At 52.8% G+C, this 16,298-nt stretch overlaps 8 protein-coding genes across 8 annotated transcripts; 3 read left to right on the plus strand and 5 right to left on the minus strand.

Moving 5' to 3' along the window:
* Positions 1–194: 194 nt before the first annotated feature.
* AYO21_04667 (hypothetical protein) lies at positions 195–1,181 on the plus strand (the record flags this gene model as incomplete). Its single annotated transcript, XM_022654639.1, has 1 exon — positions 195–1,181. The coding sequence occupies one exon, from the start codon at positions 195–197 to the stop codon at positions 1,179–1,181; it is 987 nt and encodes a 328-aa protein (XP_022513006.1).
* A 768-nt stretch (positions 1,182–1,949) lies between these two features.
* On the minus strand, positions 1,950–2,708 carry AYO21_04668 (hypothetical protein; the record flags this gene model as incomplete). Its single annotated transcript, XM_022654640.1, has 1 exon — positions 1,950–2,708. One exon carries the CDS (start codon positions 2,706–2,708, stop codon positions 1,950–1,952), a length of 759 nt encoding a protein of 252 aa, XP_022513007.1.
* Positions 2,709–3,611: 903 nt separating this feature from the next.
* Positions 3,612–5,653, minus strand: AYO21_04669 (hypothetical protein; the record flags this gene model as incomplete). Its single annotated transcript, XM_022654641.1, has 3 exons — positions 3,612–4,121; positions 4,354–5,042; positions 5,122–5,653. 3 exons carry the CDS (start codon positions 5,651–5,653, stop codon positions 3,612–3,614), a joined length of 1,731 nt encoding a protein of 576 aa, XP_022513008.1.
* Positions 5,654–6,996: 1,343 nt separating this feature from the next.
* AYO21_04670 (hypothetical protein) lies at positions 6,997–7,803 on the minus strand (the record flags this gene model as incomplete). Its single annotated transcript, XM_022654642.1, has 1 exon — positions 6,997–7,803. The coding sequence occupies one exon, from the start codon at positions 7,801–7,803 to the stop codon at positions 6,997–6,999; it is 807 nt and encodes a 268-aa protein (XP_022513009.1).
* A 1,778-nt stretch (positions 7,804–9,581) lies between these two features.
* AYO21_04671 (hypothetical protein) lies at positions 9,582–10,040 on the plus strand (the record flags this gene model as incomplete). Its single annotated transcript, XM_022654643.1, has 1 exon — positions 9,582–10,040. One exon carries the CDS (start codon positions 9,582–9,584, stop codon positions 10,038–10,040), a length of 459 nt encoding a protein of 152 aa, XP_022513010.1.
* Positions 10,041–11,559: 1,519 nt separating this feature from the next.
* AYO21_04672 (hypothetical protein) lies at positions 11,560–13,233 on the plus strand (the record flags this gene model as incomplete). The annotated part of the gene is made up of 1 exon (XM_022654644.1): positions 11,560–13,233. The coding sequence occupies one exon, from the start codon at positions 11,560–11,562 to the stop codon at positions 13,231–13,233; it is 1,674 nt and encodes a 557-aa protein (XP_022513011.1).
* A 100-nt stretch (positions 13,234–13,333) lies between these two features.
* Positions 13,334–14,158, minus strand: AYO21_04673 (hypothetical protein; the record flags this gene model as incomplete). The annotated part of the gene is made up of 1 exon (XM_022654645.1): positions 13,334–14,158. The coding sequence occupies one exon, from the start codon at positions 14,156–14,158 to the stop codon at positions 13,334–13,336; it is 825 nt and encodes a 274-aa protein (XP_022513012.1).
* Positions 14,159–15,061: 903 nt separating this feature from the next.
* On the minus strand, positions 15,062–16,006 carry AYO21_04674 (hypothetical protein; the record flags this gene model as incomplete). The annotated part of the gene is made up of 1 exon (XM_022654646.1): positions 15,062–16,006. The coding sequence occupies one exon, from the start codon at positions 16,004–16,006 to the stop codon at positions 15,062–15,064; it is 945 nt and encodes a 314-aa protein (XP_022513013.1).
* Between the last annotated feature and the right edge of the window lie 292 nt (positions 16,007–16,298).

Below are 16,298 nucleotides of genomic sequence, written 5' to 3' on the forward strand. Positions count from 1 at the left end.
CCATCGGCATCAATCAGTCCAGTTCCGACCTCATTGATTCATGCGCCGGTAGATAAATCATGGTAAGTCCCTCTGTGGAAATTTGAGCAGAGCCCTACTTTGCACTCTATTCTGAAGAAACACCCTCTGCCTGCGAATCCGAAATCAGATCCACCACCTCTCTCCCCACAGCACAGCGAGCAGCGACATCAATCATGGTCCCTCCACTGATCACTCTGGAGGAGCATTTCTTCTCCAAAGCTGTCCTCACGGACTTTGCGGGCAACTACGCAGAACAGCTTAAACACGTCCCGTACCTGAAGGAGAAGCTCGCCGACTTGGGCGATCTCCGTTTGAGCTCAATGGACGCCGGCCAGGTCTCGCTGCAGATCGTCTCCCATGCGCCTGGAGGCATGTCGGCGTCTCGATGCAAGGCGGCCAATGACCAGCTCGCCGAGTCAGTGAAGAAGCACTCCGACCGCTTTGCCGGCTTTGCGGTCCTCCCAATCTCGGAACCCGCAGCATGCGCCACCGAACTGACCCGGTGCGTCAAGGAGCTTGATTTCGTCGGCGCCCTGATCGACAACCACACCGCGGACGGCACCTACTTCGACGGAGAAGCCTACCTGCCCATGTTCCAAGCAGCCCAAGACCTCGACGTGCCCATCTACCTACATCCGACCTGGGCCACCCAGGAGGTGACGTCGCTGCTGTACACGGGGGACAACATCCCCAGCGAGGCGACGACATCGCTCTCCTCGTCCGCGTTCGGGTGGCACTCGGACGTGGCGGTGCACGTGCTCCGGCTATTCGCGTCGGGCCTGTTCGACCGACTTCCCAAGCTCAAACTGATAATCGGCCACATGGGCGAGATGTTGCCGTTCATGCTCGAGCGGGTCATGCAGCTCTCGCCGCGCTGGGGCCCGCGCCAGCGCTCCTTCAAGACCGTGTGGGACGAGAACATCTGGATCACCACCAGCGGCAACTGGAGCGTCAATCCCATGGCCTGCATCCTGCGCAACACCCAGCCAGACCGCGTCCTGTACAGCGTCGACTACCCGTTCGCGGCCAACGAGAACGGCCTGCAGTTCATGCGAGACCTGGAGGCCAGCGGCCTCGTCTCGTCCGAGCAATTGGAAATGATTGCACACGGCAACGCCGAGGCGCTGTTGCGCGTCAAGCACAAGAAGCGTTGGGATTGAGTGCGCGGTCGGACTGTATCCCGAGTATACTGAATGCTGGTACCTGGTTCATCCCAAGAGAAAAGGAGATCTTGGGATTGAGACTCCGTTCTTTTTTTTTTTTTTTTTTTTTTTTTTCAGATCACCTCTTACCACCACTCACTGTTTGCTTCATTTTGTAGCCCGGTGTGCCAGTTTGCCAGTCTCTTGCTGCTCCGTCGAATAATTCTGCGTCGTGTCGTGTCCCTGAGCTGTAACAGGTAGCAAGCAACCCGTCGGCAGGGCACAAATCAGACGAGGTCGTCAACATTGGGGAGTGGTATCTTGGAAAGAAGAAGGAAAGAAGGGATTGGGACGGTTTAAGGCGCGACACGGATAGGAACGAGCACCGAGAGCTTGTCTTCATCTGATTGATTGATCGACTGATCATCCGATAATCTGACAATCTGACAGGCTGACAGTGGTACCATGTCACTGTAATTGGCAGGCTCAGCTTCCAGCATATCACCGTACCGTAGGATATGAATGAATGGGCAGGAAGGACCCTTTCACAACATCAGAACCGAGTACCCATACCATTATCGTTGTGCTCGCTAGACAATTTGTGCTCTGCCCAAATCCAATGCTTGCTTGTCCAATTGTGACGTTCACCAGATGCATGCATATATCACACAAGAACAGGACCGACAATCCCGCATATGCTATCCCATACCATACCAACTCCATCGCTTCATTACATCAAACTGCAAATAGGCAATGTCTCACAAATAACAAATCTCCATTCTTTCATCATCTCCTCGACACCTTCCTCATCGGTCTCCCTCCTCCTCCAAACTCCGCCGGGTCCACAGTCCTAAAGCCGCTTCTGCGATTGGATTTCCTCGGCGGCGACCGCTCTGGCGAATGCTCTTCAATGACTTCAACAATGTCCTCCTCGACGCTCGGATCAAAATGTTCTTCCACTATCACCGTTTCTTCCCGCATTCTTTCTGGTCTGTGAGTGCTGGCGTGGCTCATGGGCTGACTGTGGCTTCTACTGCTTGGGCTGCTCCGGGACGGTCTTCTTCGATGATGACGGATGACTTCTTCTGCCACGACCGCACCGCCGCCTCCCCATCCGGAGAAGCGGAACAGGGAGAGAATGATATATAGTATAAGGATGAAGCCACCCACGGAGCCGAGGACAATGCCTACCAAAGCACCGGGGGCAGGACCGGAGTTGAGGCCTGCATAGGTTGTCGGGATTGCGAGGACGGCGCTCTGTCGTTTCTCGAGATGAGGTGAAGGTTGGATGAACACGGGTTGCACGAGATCCCGGCGGGACGGTTTTGAAGGGTCGGATGAGGTGAGGAGCGTGCGTTTCGAGAATTGTAGCACCTCCTTCAGGATGAGTGCGAAGAAGGAGGCAACGGAAGTTCTGGAAGTGGTAATGAGAGAGGACTTTGGGGAGGCTGCTGCTTCGAAGCTCGACGACACGGAGCGAGAAACCACGGCTCGTAGGTGTTGACTCGAGCCGCTGACGCTGCGGATGTAGGACGTCGGCGCCATTTATTGAGCCCCAACTCTCCTCCAAAGGGAGAATATGCCGTGGATTGTAAGGACACTCAATACAACCGCAACCGCCTCTCCTCCTCTTGTGTGGTCTGGTTTCTGCTTATTTTCTCTCTCTCTCTCTTCCTCTTGCCTCTCCGTGCGTGCCGCCCAATCTGCACGAAGACGTCTCAAGAGCTCGGCTGTGGAAGTGGAAATGGCTGTAGCTGCAGCTGAATGCGGGGCACCAATGGAGTTCTCGCAGGATAAGATAGAATCCGCACAACACACACAACTGCGGAAAAGAAGCTGCTGGGAAGTCTGGAACGAGCGACTGTGTGGAAGACGATGCGATGCAGCCAACGCAAGCAAAGAAAAAGCCACAGAGAAGTTGCTTGGTTGAGAAAAGAACGGGGGAGAAGAAAGTGCAGAGAGGTTGGGTTGCTTGGTGGTGCAATGTGCAGGTTATGTGCTTTGGCTACTCTTTTTCTAACATGACGGATAGATTGGAGATCCCAGCCACGTCTATCCACATGATTATTAGGCCTTGGTGAACCTTGGAGCCACGCCCCGCTGCGGGCCGGAATGCCGCCCCCAAACTACCCTTGCACAAGTAATAAATTGTTATAACTACTGCATCACCAGACTCGGTCCCCCGACGTTAATCCGGGTGGTTGGTGTTTGACCATCCAGCTTCTCATCTGCCTCTAGCGAGCTAGTACTCGATGGCTTCTCCCTCTCCCTCTCGCTTCAACACTCATTTTACGTCTGCACCGCATCTTTGGGATTTCTAACACTCTGTATTGAGCAACTTGTATGTCTGTGACGCCCGCGATCTCCAAAGGTGTTGCCTCATTGGCCCCTTGAGCTGTGAGTGCCTCTGGGACAAAATGCGTTGACCTAGAGTAATTACCCAGCAACCTACATGACCAACTCGGGCTTCTCCTTTCTCTTCTCAGTCGTTGTAGCCGCCTCGCCATCATCAGCGCTCTCGTCGCTGGTCATCCGCCTGTCCTTTCGTCCCGTCCCCCGTCTCCGACGACTCCTCCGCTTCCCACGCTTTCTACCACCCTCACCACCATCACTGTCCGCAGCACTTGGTTCTCCGCCGCCACCTTCTTCCCACCCCAGCATCTTCTCGCGCAACCGTGCCTCTCTCCGCTCGTCCGCAGCCTTGACCTTGCCCTTCCACCGCCAGAAGAAGTAAATGATCAGCACCAGCGCCGTGAGCCCCAGGCTGACGAGCCAGAAGATCCAGATGTAGCCGCTCACGCGAGGCGGGGAGGTGGTCAGGTCGAAAAAGTTCATGGACACGATGGCCGCCACAAAGGTCGCAGGTAGGAAGACCATCTGCAGGAACGACATGGCTTTGTTGGAGTCGGCGTCCTCCCGGTTCGATTCGTTGTCGCGCAAGGAGATTTTACCTTTGATCTATTTCCCCCAACGCAGCACGTAGACACGTACGGGGGCATTAATTAGATACCCTCAAATAGAGGAAAGAATCAAAGTACGAGAATCGCTACTGAGGATTCGAGGGTTGTCCGCTTGCGCATTCGTAGACGATACGCGCAGCAGAATGGCCCAAAGAGAGGCAGGGAAAGCAATAACCAGGACCAGACTCGCTGGAAAGGGTGGTCCATGGGGGGATGGGAGAAAGACTTACAAAATCCAGAGCGTCCTTCGTCCTAGCCTGTAAGTATTCGCACGTTGACAGGTTATTGTCGATCAAATGTGAGATATTCATCAACTTCTCCTCCATGTGCGGGTTCGTCTGGTGCACGTATGCCCTGTACGAAACGACGGTACCGTCATCCCTTCCAGCTCTGCTGTCCCATTCGCGAAGAAAGATCTTCTGCTCGAGAAATTCCATGGTCCCGAGCAGGAACTTTGCCAACGATTGCAGGAAGTCCAGGTCTCGGTACACGTACTGCAGCTGTGTGGTGATAGCGTCGAAGTGCTGGAGCGAGCCGATCTGGGCGTCGCGCGACAGGAACTCAAAGTGCCCGACCTCGACGCACAGCCGGTTCACCTCCCAGGCCGCGTGGTCGAAGAAGATATTCAGCAGGATCACCGGCACGTGCAACGGATGTAGGTACCACTGCTGCGACGCTTTCAGCAGCCGGCGCGACACGTCGCCCATTGCCCAGTCTGTGAGCCCGTCGAGGAGGCAACGGGTCTTGCCGTCGCGCAGAGAATGAGACATGGCAAAGGACCACAGGAAAGGGTCATCGCGGCGCGGATTGTACGTCGACTTGAGCGATCGCCGCGAGGCAGTGCGGCCTCCCTTTGTATCGGCCAGATATTTGGCTCGTCGGGCTGGACGGAGGACGAAGGGGAAATGGATCACCAATCCTGGGGAGCAATTCAATTCAGCTTGTTCTGGATGCGAAAATGCGGATCGTTCTACCAGCCTCCCCCAATATGCACATACCCATTCGGACTGCTCTGGGTGGCTCGACATCGAAACTCCACACCGTCTTGCGTTGAAAATTGCCTACTTCTCGCGCGTTCAGTCTCATCCAGGTGTATTCGCGGTTGAGATCCCATTGATGGACCAGCTCCTGTATGTCCGCGGGCACTAAGGGAAGGTAATTGATCTGTCGATCCCCCGGAGGCCCCAGGTCGTCGTGCTTGGCCGTCTGGTTACCCCCCAGCGCCGGCCGTGTGCACAAGAGACGAAGAGCCAGACGGCTCCCGCGTGGTATTGCAGGGTGATACGCCTCGAAGAGGTCCGGAGGTAGTCTTCGCGATACCGGATAATTACGATCCACAATCTGCGCGCCCCGGCTGGCGGTCTCCCATATGTCAATCGTCTTTGCTTCAAGTAGAGAGTAACGATCCAACTTGTCTGGGTCCTTGTAGGCGGTGTCCTCGTCATCGATGGTCGCTAGGAGAGACACGTGGATAGGATCCACCACATACTCATCCACGCGATCGTGGGCGGGTTCTGTCGATTCACTCATCCTCGCAACTGGTCGGTGTCATGCAAACTGGGGAAGAAAACTGGAATGTAAGCAGTTCGTAAAGCTCTCAGCTAAGAGAGGGTGTGTTTTCAGCAGCGTAGGGCCTCTTCAGCGGCAGGCCGTCGCTGCAGGGAATGGCCCCTTTCGACGGGAGTGACGGCGACATCGCCCTTATTAGCATCCTGTCCAAAACCGAGTTGCACATTCGTGGGACGGTTCGCGCGCCTTCAGCTGGTCCAAAGCTGGCCTCGACGCAAGCCACAAACGAACCCCTGCACGGGCGACCAGCATGCAAAATGTCTGTTATCCTCAATCGTTCCAGCTTCGCACAATCGCCAAATGGGTGGACCAATCGTTGCGAGTGGAAGAGGTCCTCCCTTGAGGAGGTAAACGGCTTGTCGCATCCCATGCACGACCGTTGTTCTAGACCACATGTTCATGAACAACGTTTCTTGAGAAGGCAGGAAACTCCTGAAGCAGGCCGCAGGCGAAGAGGGAGAGTTTTGAGCTAGCGATGGATAGTGCCCAGCACCACAGTAGGTTTTGGATGGCATCACCGAAAGCTTGATCTGCAGTTGAAAAATCTTGCCGATCACACACGTCGGCTCCAAAAGGAAAGTGTTCACAAGAGGATCAATAAATTACCTCTTATCGATAGATTGATCGTAGGTTCTATTGCCGACGCGTGTTTTTGGTGTCGAACGCGGACAAGGCACGTACGTAGGTGATTAATTGGGAATTCACACACAGAGCTTCGGACCGATGAGGAGGACGAGGACTCGGGAGACCTTACCAACTACCTCTCTTGTAGAAATTGGATGTAGTTCGAGAGGTCAAGTAGGAATGCGCTGTATGCAAGAGTTGTTCACAGGCGAATGCATTGTTCGATCGAATGTAAAAGTCATTTGCATCATCCATTTGAGGTTGGCAAGTCTTCAGAAAGCCTAGCTGCGAGTGGTACATATCTGAAATCCAAAGACACTCCAATACCGAGTGCACCCCACATCAAATACTCAATACACTGATCCCTCCGCGCCAACTGTCTGGTCGTTCGTTCAGTTGGTGCGATCCCGAAATCCAGAGGTCTGAAGACGTACCATGGCACCATCTTCTGAAGCTTAGATAGCTTAGATGGTGGCACAATTTCTGCGGGCGACCTTGACTTTGAAAGTTGAGATCTCCCATGAGACTGTGCACATTCGAGCGCGCGTCCGAGACCTGTCCATTTCCAAAAAATATTGGTGATCTGAGAATTATGTGCCTATATGAACTGACCATATATTCGAACTCCAACCGCGAAACGCTAAAATGAGGGCCGATCCAAAATGTCTTTATCTTTATCTTCAGTCTGTTGAAGAGTGCTCATTAGGAGGGAGGTGGTCCTTCCAGGTGTCGTATGGTGCGCACTGTGTATATCCGGTAGGTGCACGGACACCACGGATGGAGTCGCCTCCGTCGGCTCTCTGGAGGGTTTTATGTCTGCAGTGGATGACATGGTCATAAGAGATCAACTCGGTGATGAGGGGTTGTTGATTCCTCATAGACCGGACCAATTTCTCCCAGGCGTAGATGCAGTGAGTGACATGGTAGTCTTGAGCGACATAGACCGCATCGTGTTCGCCCTTTCTCATTTCCTCCAATGTGTAGATGTGACTGGCAGATGGATCAGCGTACCACGTCCAGTTGCCCACCTCCAGGAAGCGATTCGAGAGGGTTTCATCGAAACAAGCTGCGGGAGTCCAGAGTTGCATCATCACGTCAAAGATGCAGCCACGTTCTCTTGCCTCCTCGGGGGAAAAGCCGCAGTGGTCGATTTCTGCTTTTTGAGTCGAGCCGTCCGAACCCTCAGCGGATTTTATCGAGTCGTCGACTGGAGGAGTGACTGCGACAGCGGAGGTGCTAGCGGCAACTGCGGCTGCGCTGGTGGTCGAGGCGGAGAGGGCATCGGATTTTGTGGTGTTGGTGTTGGAGACAAATACAGAAGAAATCAGAGAAAAGATGGCGACGATGATGGCAATGAACAGCGTGCCAGTCGCGATAGAAAGACAGATGGACTGTTTACCCCAGCCTGCTCTTGGTTGACTCTTTTCCGAGAGTGGGAAAGATTCGTCGTTGTCGGAAACGGAGCGGTAGTGGTTGTTGAGGCCCATTGTGACGACGCAGGCCAGTCGCCGGAATTCCTATGAGGCACAAAAGTACAGGGTTCTTCAGATCGCCGCCGGCAAGATTGCGAGAAACCGGGGTAATGGTGAATCAAAAGGGATGCAAATGGCAATGAAAAGAGATAGGAAAGAGAAACGAATGTGAATGTTGTCGATGCAACGTGATACAGAAGCAGCTGGTTACCAGTGACAAATTGACCAGAAGACCCAGCGAAGGAGATGATACTATAAGGATTTTGGGCTGGAGGAGGGGGAGGCCAGTGTTTTCATACTATGTCGCGTAGTGGGTGCCACGAGCTGAGAGTTCAACGGCGCTCATCTCGATCCCCCAAAGTAAGTACGGGCTTGTACGGGCAATTGCATCAGGGCCGCCAGAGACCATCAGGGCTGTCAAAGGCTATCAGGTTGAATCAGGAAATCAGGGGCAACAATGCCAAGCAGCTTATTACCCAAAGTTTAACTAAATGGGTGACCAAAGTCCAGACTTGCCAGGCGATGGCGTGAGGTGCAGAGGTATGAGAGGGTGGCAACCCCCCTTCTAAGCCCCTACGAGGTAAGCCCCTAAGCCCCCAAGCTTAAGGGAGAAGTGGCCCTGAGAGCCGCCCCCCCGGAAATAACCATTGGCAATGGTTCAATGGTGGAAAAGCACGCAACAAGCTCTTTGCGAGCGCCAATCTGCCACAAACTCGCTTGTTCTCTGTCCAGAACGAAAATCACGAGATGGAAATTGCCGTATCATTTAAGTTACAACATTCCCACTTTCCCTGGCTTTGGTCTTCATCCACTCTCACCTGAGCGTGTCTCTAAATGTGTGTCAGTTATTCCGCGTAAACAGACAACCTCCTGAGTGGGTGGCATCACAACATCATCCTACTTGTACCGAGGGCTTATACCGAGTTCAAGTACCTGACAGCGTAGTGGGTGGATGCTTGTTCCCATCTCGTATTCTCACACGCGAGCGAAAAATTCAACTTAGCCTCAAAACCTGGCCTATCATGAGTTTGAGTCACTACGGAGCACTTGTAGAGGACGGAGGTACACGGTAGATTGGCCAACTTGCTCACCTCCCTTGGTCTGTGTCTCGCACACTGACTGACTGGCGTCATATCTTGCTCACACAAGTACCAAGTTTTATCCCTTTCTTCTAACCAAGATTTAAGAGAAGAGAAAAGAGCTGCGCCACCTGAGCCTCGCTACCCGTGTCCAATTATCATCTCCCCGGATTTACCCTTGGAGTCTTCTAGAATCCAGGCATCCCACCTCCACCTCCCACCGTCACTACCAAGTACCAAAGCAACAAGAAACTCGCTATGGCTCGTACCTCGTCCTTTTGCTTCTTGCCATTAGGCAACATAATTCCTATGGTTCGAGCCTACTGAACATATCCCAGCCACAGCTCATCAAGCCTCAGTTTCATCTTTGCCTATCCCTCTTTCGCACAACTCGATCCGCAGGCAGAAACCAAACAGGCCAATCGTATTCGTAGCCTCGGCCAGAGCATTTATCAGTTGATGCTTGTGCAAGTCAATGCTTCTTCGCTCACAGTCACATTGGCGAACCATATAATGTGTCGTGATTTTCTTGCGACGGTCAGGGTTTTGAGCAGTGCTAACCGCAGAGTATTCATATTCGTACAGCTGCATTATAGTCAAACAACTTGCGACATTCGCACACTCTTGCGATCTTGAGCACCGCGCTTTTTCTCTCCAGCATACGAGGCGAGATCTATCCTCGTTTATTCTTCCTCCTGATCAAAGTCAGCCAGAATGGGCAAACTCAGAGATTCTACCTCCCCGCCCAACAGAGGTGGATCGAGCACATTCCCGCGCATGGATCCCCCACCTCCCTACGAAGAGTCCTCGCGCTCCTCCTCTGCACATAGTAATGACCGACTGCAGCGAGACGAATCTCCTCGGCCGCAGAGCGAGGCTGCTCGGCAAGCGGCGTCACAGCCGGAGACAAGCCCGCAGCAGGCTGCGTCTGCGTCTGCATCGAGGGGAACTGAGTCGTGTCAAAAGAGACAGGTCGAGGATGGCTGCTGTACCTTTGGAGATGGCGCTTCAGGGTGTATGGTCGTTGGCGACCACGCCGAGGGATGTCTAAATTATGGCGATCACGCCGAAGGCTGTATGAACTACGGCGATAATACAAGTGGCTGGTACGGCGCACCAGTGATATACCCTGTTTCTTTGCTTTTCTATGAAGTGCGCGAGCGGCAGGCCTGACAGGTCTCTGCGCGAAAGGTCTGTGGTGGTTCCGACAGATCAACGAGGCTAACATTTCTTTCCTCGACACAGTCTGAGCTATAAGTCAAGAGACGGTTGTATGCTTTGGAAGGCAACCGCCGGCGGGTAAGTGATTGTCTTGCGAGAAGCCTTCATGTATCAGTCTTCTACGGACATGTAATGACCACATCATCCAAATAGATGCCTGAATTTCTACACGAACAAACAAGGGTGTTGTCAATGCGGCTGATTCACATATGGTTTCGCCCGACGAGCGGGCTTTGAATGAGATCCAAGCGACTATTTCAGGTTTATTTATTCCCCGACCAGTTACGAGGTCCTTGCGCGCGATATTCGTGGCGCTTTGGAGAATCCGTCTCGAGCTTGAATGTGATACCACTGAGCAAAAGTTATAATGCGAATATTTTCGTGGCTCTGCGAATTTCAGCTCCTCTTAACACGCAATCTGTCGATTTGTCGTCTCGGCATCCCGCTACGTGTCGAATTAAGTGCATGAATGAATGAAATGCATGACAAGGCAGGTTGGAGAAGCAATACAAAGCCCGATCTCTCCATGAAGCAGGGGAACGAAGAGTCGCAGATGAAAAGATGATGTGCGCCATAATTTTCCTCGACCATTATCTATCCCTTGGGATACATACGGACTCACTCTGTGGCCATAGCCCATGACCTTGGCCCGACGGTAACGCAGCGTGCGCAGATGACATGGCTCAAGACATACATGCATCCCGCATTGCATTGCGATTGTACTACCCAAATAGACAAGGATGAATCCCCAGGCAACCTGCACCAAGAGAATGTACCATTTTACCGGATTAGGGCATGTGGTTCCCGCGGGAGGGAGCGTCGATCTATCTTCTATCTATAGTACAAGTAGAGGTATCAAGCCTCGCGTGCCTCGCTAAGTAGGCTTGTACCTACTGTATGGACAAGTACCAAACCGTCCATCCATTCAGCCGTTCATTCAGCCGCAAATACGAGGTACTACCGAGGACTCACTACTGTATTTCTAAACCCCTCCCATTCCATTCCAGCCCAACCTAACCCTACCGAACCCTATAATATGTACCAAACCAAACCAGACCAGACCAAACCCAACCCAACGCATAGTGATCCGCACGGACTACCTAGATGGGACGAGCTGAGGATTGTCGTTCATCTTTTCCCCCATCTTTCGTCTCTATTCTAAGATTTGAGATAGATAACTACTCAGTACTACTGCTGATCTACAAGGGACTGTTCTATAAAAGATTATCATTTGTTTCCGTTAGGAGATAGATATATTATATCTCATACTAATTATTCTATATTATATTCTATATGGTATTATGAGATACCATTCCGTTCCATTCCATCAACATTAATGACAACATCATATCATATCATATCATATCATCACGAATAATATCTTTGTCTTTGTCTTCGTCTTGGTTGAGAGCATCCTGTCCTGTCGGGAACAGTGGAGCAAAAGACTAGAAGGGCACGGAACAGTACGACAATGGCCTCGTCACTGTCTCCGTCTTCGTACGACTACATCATCGTCGGAGGCGGCGTTGCCGGGCTCGTCCTGGCGTCGCGACTGTCCAGAATCCTCCCGCCTTCAGATACCAAACAGATTCTCGTCCTCGAGGCAGGGACAGACCCCTCGACCACCGACCATATCTTGACGAGCCAAGGCGCGCATCTGGCTCGAGAGTCCCAGCACTCGTATCAGCTCGCCATCTCACCCAATCGGCACCTCAACGGACGCGGCGCGACCGCGCCGGTCGGCAAGGCGCTGAGTGGCTCTGCGGCGATCAATGGGGGTGCTTGGACGAGGGGACCGAAAAGTGACTACGATCTGTGGGCAAAGGTGGTGGGCGACGACAGCTGGGGCTATGATGCCCTTCTCCCCTATATGAAGAGGGTGGAGAGTGTAGTGTCGCCAGAAGGTGTGGAGATGGATGAAAGCCAGCACGGACACGATGGACCATTAAAGCTCACCCCGATCCGGTCTCTGTGGCCAACGAGGAAGTACCCCCTGAGGGAATCAATTCAAAAGATGTGGGAGGAGGCAGGGGCCAGGTACATCCCTGATGGCAATGCAGGTGATCAGAATGGCCTGATCGAATTTGTCGAGGTCTGGGTCAACAGCGTCAGACAGCTGCCGAGCAAAATCTTCGATTTGACAAAGGTAGACATTCGGACCACGAGTACGGTACAGCGCGTCACCTTTACGGGACAAGACCAGCCTATTGCAAATGGCGTCGACCTTGTCGGCGGCGAGCACCTGGTCGCGAAGAAAGAGGTCATTATCTGCGCCGGGACGTACCATAGCCCTCAAGTTCTCATGCTCTCTGGGATAGGCGACCCTGACGAATTGGCAAAGCACGGCATAGAGCCCATTGCCTCCAATCGCGCAATTGGCAAAAACCTCACAGATCATTTGGCCATGGGGCTGACTTGGAAACTAGAGCATCCGGAAAAGGGGCTGTCCATCGGGTCGCCACTGTTCAACGACCCTTCCTATTTCGCCGGGTGGCCGGTGGATTTCATGACGTTCGGGCCTTTAGACCAGCTGGCGAAACTGGAACCTCTGATCAGGACTCAGGAAGACAGAAACCTGGTACTCAGGCCGGATGCGTCGCATACGGAGATTGTCACGCTCTACGTGGCCATTGGGAAGAGGCTCACGGGTATCGACGTACCACTGGACGGGAGCTATATTAGCACCATCGTCTGCTTTCTGACTCCTACATCTCGAGGTTCCATCACTTTGAGGTCGGCCAGCATCGAGGATCCGCCGGTAATTGACGTGAATTTCTTCGATACTGATGTGGACAGGGCTGGCCTCCGAGAGGCACTTCGGAAAGCGGCATCAGTCCATCTTGGCACCGAGGCTGGGAGGTCCTTTATATCCCATGAAGTTGCACCAGAGGGATACGCGTGTATCATGAACGCAACGGACGAGGAAATCGACAAGCGAATTGCTGATTTCGGATATAGTCTTGACCACCCGACGAGTAGCTGCGCGATGGGCAAAGCCGTGGACAGTCATTGTCGCGTTGTGGGCGTCAAAGGCTTGAGGGTCGTCGATGCCAGTGTATTTCCGATCCCGATGGCGTGTCACCCTCAGTCTGTGGTCTATGCAATGGCTGAGAGGGTTGCAGATTGGATCGGTCAAGGGGATTAGTTGACCTCTTGAACCATGTGAAGATGCCACCACTTCACACCTGGCTGGTCGATCCCTCAAGCGCGCGTCGCTAGCATTGACATAGCATATGACGAATAGCTTATAAGACTCTCACTGTTGACCCTGGTATTGGTGCCCCATGGGCCAGATCAGACACAGGACGATCTGTGGTTCCTGGCACCGATGACGGTGCTGCTGGAGGAGGGGGAACGGTTGTTCGCGGGTTCGTTGATGCTCGTGCCGTAGGATTTGAACTTTGAGAAGTCGAGCCTTTAACCCACAAATCCGGATAGTTGACTTCGGCATCAGTCCGCGCCTGGTTATAAGCTTCTCTGATCTGTTCCATGACCAAGTAGACGTCGTCGTGGCGGTTTGGATTGCGGAAGTTCGCCTCTGCATCATCAAGCTGATCCACGATCCTTGCGAGGTCGTTGCGGAACTGTCGGGCGCGATTCGGCTGGTTGCGACTTTTAAAGTAGGTCATGAGCCCTGCAATAACGGTGTTGGTGGCGCCGAGAAAGATGGTGGCGGTCCGAGCCCGCCGGTCATTGAAGGCTCCCAGCACGGTGAGAGAAGCTGCGATGAGGATCTGGAAGAAAAGGAGCGAGTTCGAGGTGATGGCCACAAACCAATACTGGTATGTGTGCCAACGGTAAGCGTCTGTCACGCGTTTTCGCAAGGACATGTATGCCTGGCCATCTAGGACTTGGTCAATAAAGCTCCAATTGAGCGGGTAACCTCGTTTACCTGTCCCTGCGAGCTCTCCAAAGAATGTAGGCACGATTGGGTGCTGAGGAGGCTGATCCGCGGGTGGTTGTACCGCGACAATGTGATCGTCAGCTGGTGGTGTATTCGGCGCCGGGGGTATTGGCGCATGGCTGGATTCCCCTTTCTCATCTATTGTCGCAGGAACCCTTGGGTCCATGGTGGGTGGTAGAGCTCAGCCTGACGCTGCTGTTCGAGCGTGAATGTGCGGAAGGACAGAGAGTTGGGGTGCGAAAACTCGACGCGTTAAAGCAAGGCTGCGTCGGCATTTTAGCGTCCTCGTACTCGTCCTCAATGAGTGGCAGGTAATGCTCAAATTGGCTATGAAGTGTTATGGCTGGAGAGATGGCTGTACTCGGGTGCTCGTACGGAGTATTACAGGGTACAAGGTACAGTACGAGGTACTCGGTAGGCGTTTCTGATTTTAATAGCACCAATCGCCTCAAGGCAGGTAATTTAGGTCCTCTAAGCGTAACGGCCAATCAAGGGATATTGCAGAGAAGACCAGCCTTCTGTGGTGTGTTGGTTGTGATGAGTGTTGATGAAATATCGAAATGGGGAAGGTTGGATAGGGGCCGTTGATCGGTAGCACCGTTATGTTGCCCTAGTAGGAGTAGCACGGCGTCCCACTTGGCCGCTTAGGGACATCTAACAGATGACTGGGCGTTGGACACCCCTAATGGAATGCCTGGAGGCCACTAGAGCGTCAGCCTTTTGATTTTGTTCCGCCCGGCGCTAGTAGGCAATGGCATACAGGTGAGATGTTTCTTGTACGAGGTAACCCCTTTCTTTCTCCCTACCACTTGAGTCCCTTCAAACTTCATCAATGGTCAGGTACGTCCGAACCCAACATTGAATAAAAGGAACGACGGGTCAAGCGGAGGGAAGAAATACATGATCAATGATTATGGTATTAATGAAATGCCTTTTGAGGGCCATCGAGACCCGGGACCCCTAGACCCTGAGATCTGTTTCCCTGATGGTGTCATCCATGCAGTTGGCCAAATGCCTCGATCTGGATTGCACGGCTCATCTTCCCAACGCTCTGCATACTGCCATCATCTTAGAAAGACCACTTGGTTTGCTCAACAAATTCCTTCCACGAGGTCTTCTTGGAACCTGGCACCAAGAATTTGTCACTCTCAGCTTGCTTCTTCTCGGTTCCCTTGCCGTAGTAACTCCAGTCTCGGATCAGCATCATGTTTTGTGCCAGCTCTTCTGCAATCTTGTTGCCGATTTTCGCAGCAGACTCGACAGTGGCAGGCTGTTCGACGAATTTGATCTCCTTGCCCTTTAGCTTCGAGAGCGTCTCGACAATTTCTTGAGGGTGCATCCACTCGCCGACACCTTGAACGTGGACCCCATTTGCCTTCGATCCAGCTTCGAGGAGGCCCACAGTGAATAAGCCGGTGTCGTTTTGAATATCAATCAAGGGTACCCAGGTACTCTGGGGATTCCATGGGAGTGTCAGAGTGAGCGCGCCAGTCTCTTCATCGGGCTTGAACTGGGTTTTGAAGTTGGACATGAAATATCCCGGCATGTAGTACGAAACAATCATGTCGCCTTTGACCTGCTCGGCATACTCTGCCACTTCAGCCTTGGACTCGAAGTGCTCGACCTTGGTAAGTTCGCCTTGGGTCAACTTGGTCACATGTGGCAAAGTTGACCAAACCAAGTGCTTGACACCGGCAGCCTTACATGCATCGACAACGTTCTTGCCTTGCTTGATCTCGGCTTCTTTGGATTGCGTCTCCCAGTAGTTGGTGACGGCAAAGACACCGTACGAATCTGTGACGGCAGCTTTCACACTTTCGACATCGTTGATGTCAGCTTTGGCTAGTTCAGCGCCCTTTGCGGCAAGAGCTTGTGCTGCTGGCTTGGACGTGTCGCGAGTAATGGCGCGGACCTTGTACTTGGAAGACAAACTAGGGTTGTTGAAAATAGCAGAGGCTGTGCTGCCACCTTGGTTGCCTGTGGCACCAAAGACAGTGATGATTTTCTGGGCCATCTTAAGGGGATTTCTGCAAGCCACTTTCGGGGATCGTAAGCTGTATGTGAGAGTTTAGGTTCCTGAGATAGAAATGTACCTTCAGACGAACCTGAGAAGTATTTGAAGTGGTGTCTGTAAATCCTCTGAACAAGATTGTCTCCCCTGTGGTAATCGAACCTGCTCTTCTTATATAGGCCAATTCTCTTGGAGTTGACTTTCACGCAGAGTCCTTGTTCTATCGATGGTCTCGGCCACGTCGTTGCATTAGATAAGTCTGTCTTTGCCGTTTTGGGTCGTCAAGGGAGGGTCA

The sequence above is a fragment of the Fonsecaea monophora genome (assembly GCF_001642475.1).
Source record: "Fonsecaea monophora strain CBS 269.37 chromosome Unknown Scaff27, whole genome shotgun sequence".
Taxonomy (NCBI): Eukaryota; Fungi; Ascomycota; class Eurotiomycetes; order Chaetothyriales; family Herpotrichiellaceae; genus Fonsecaea; species Fonsecaea monophora.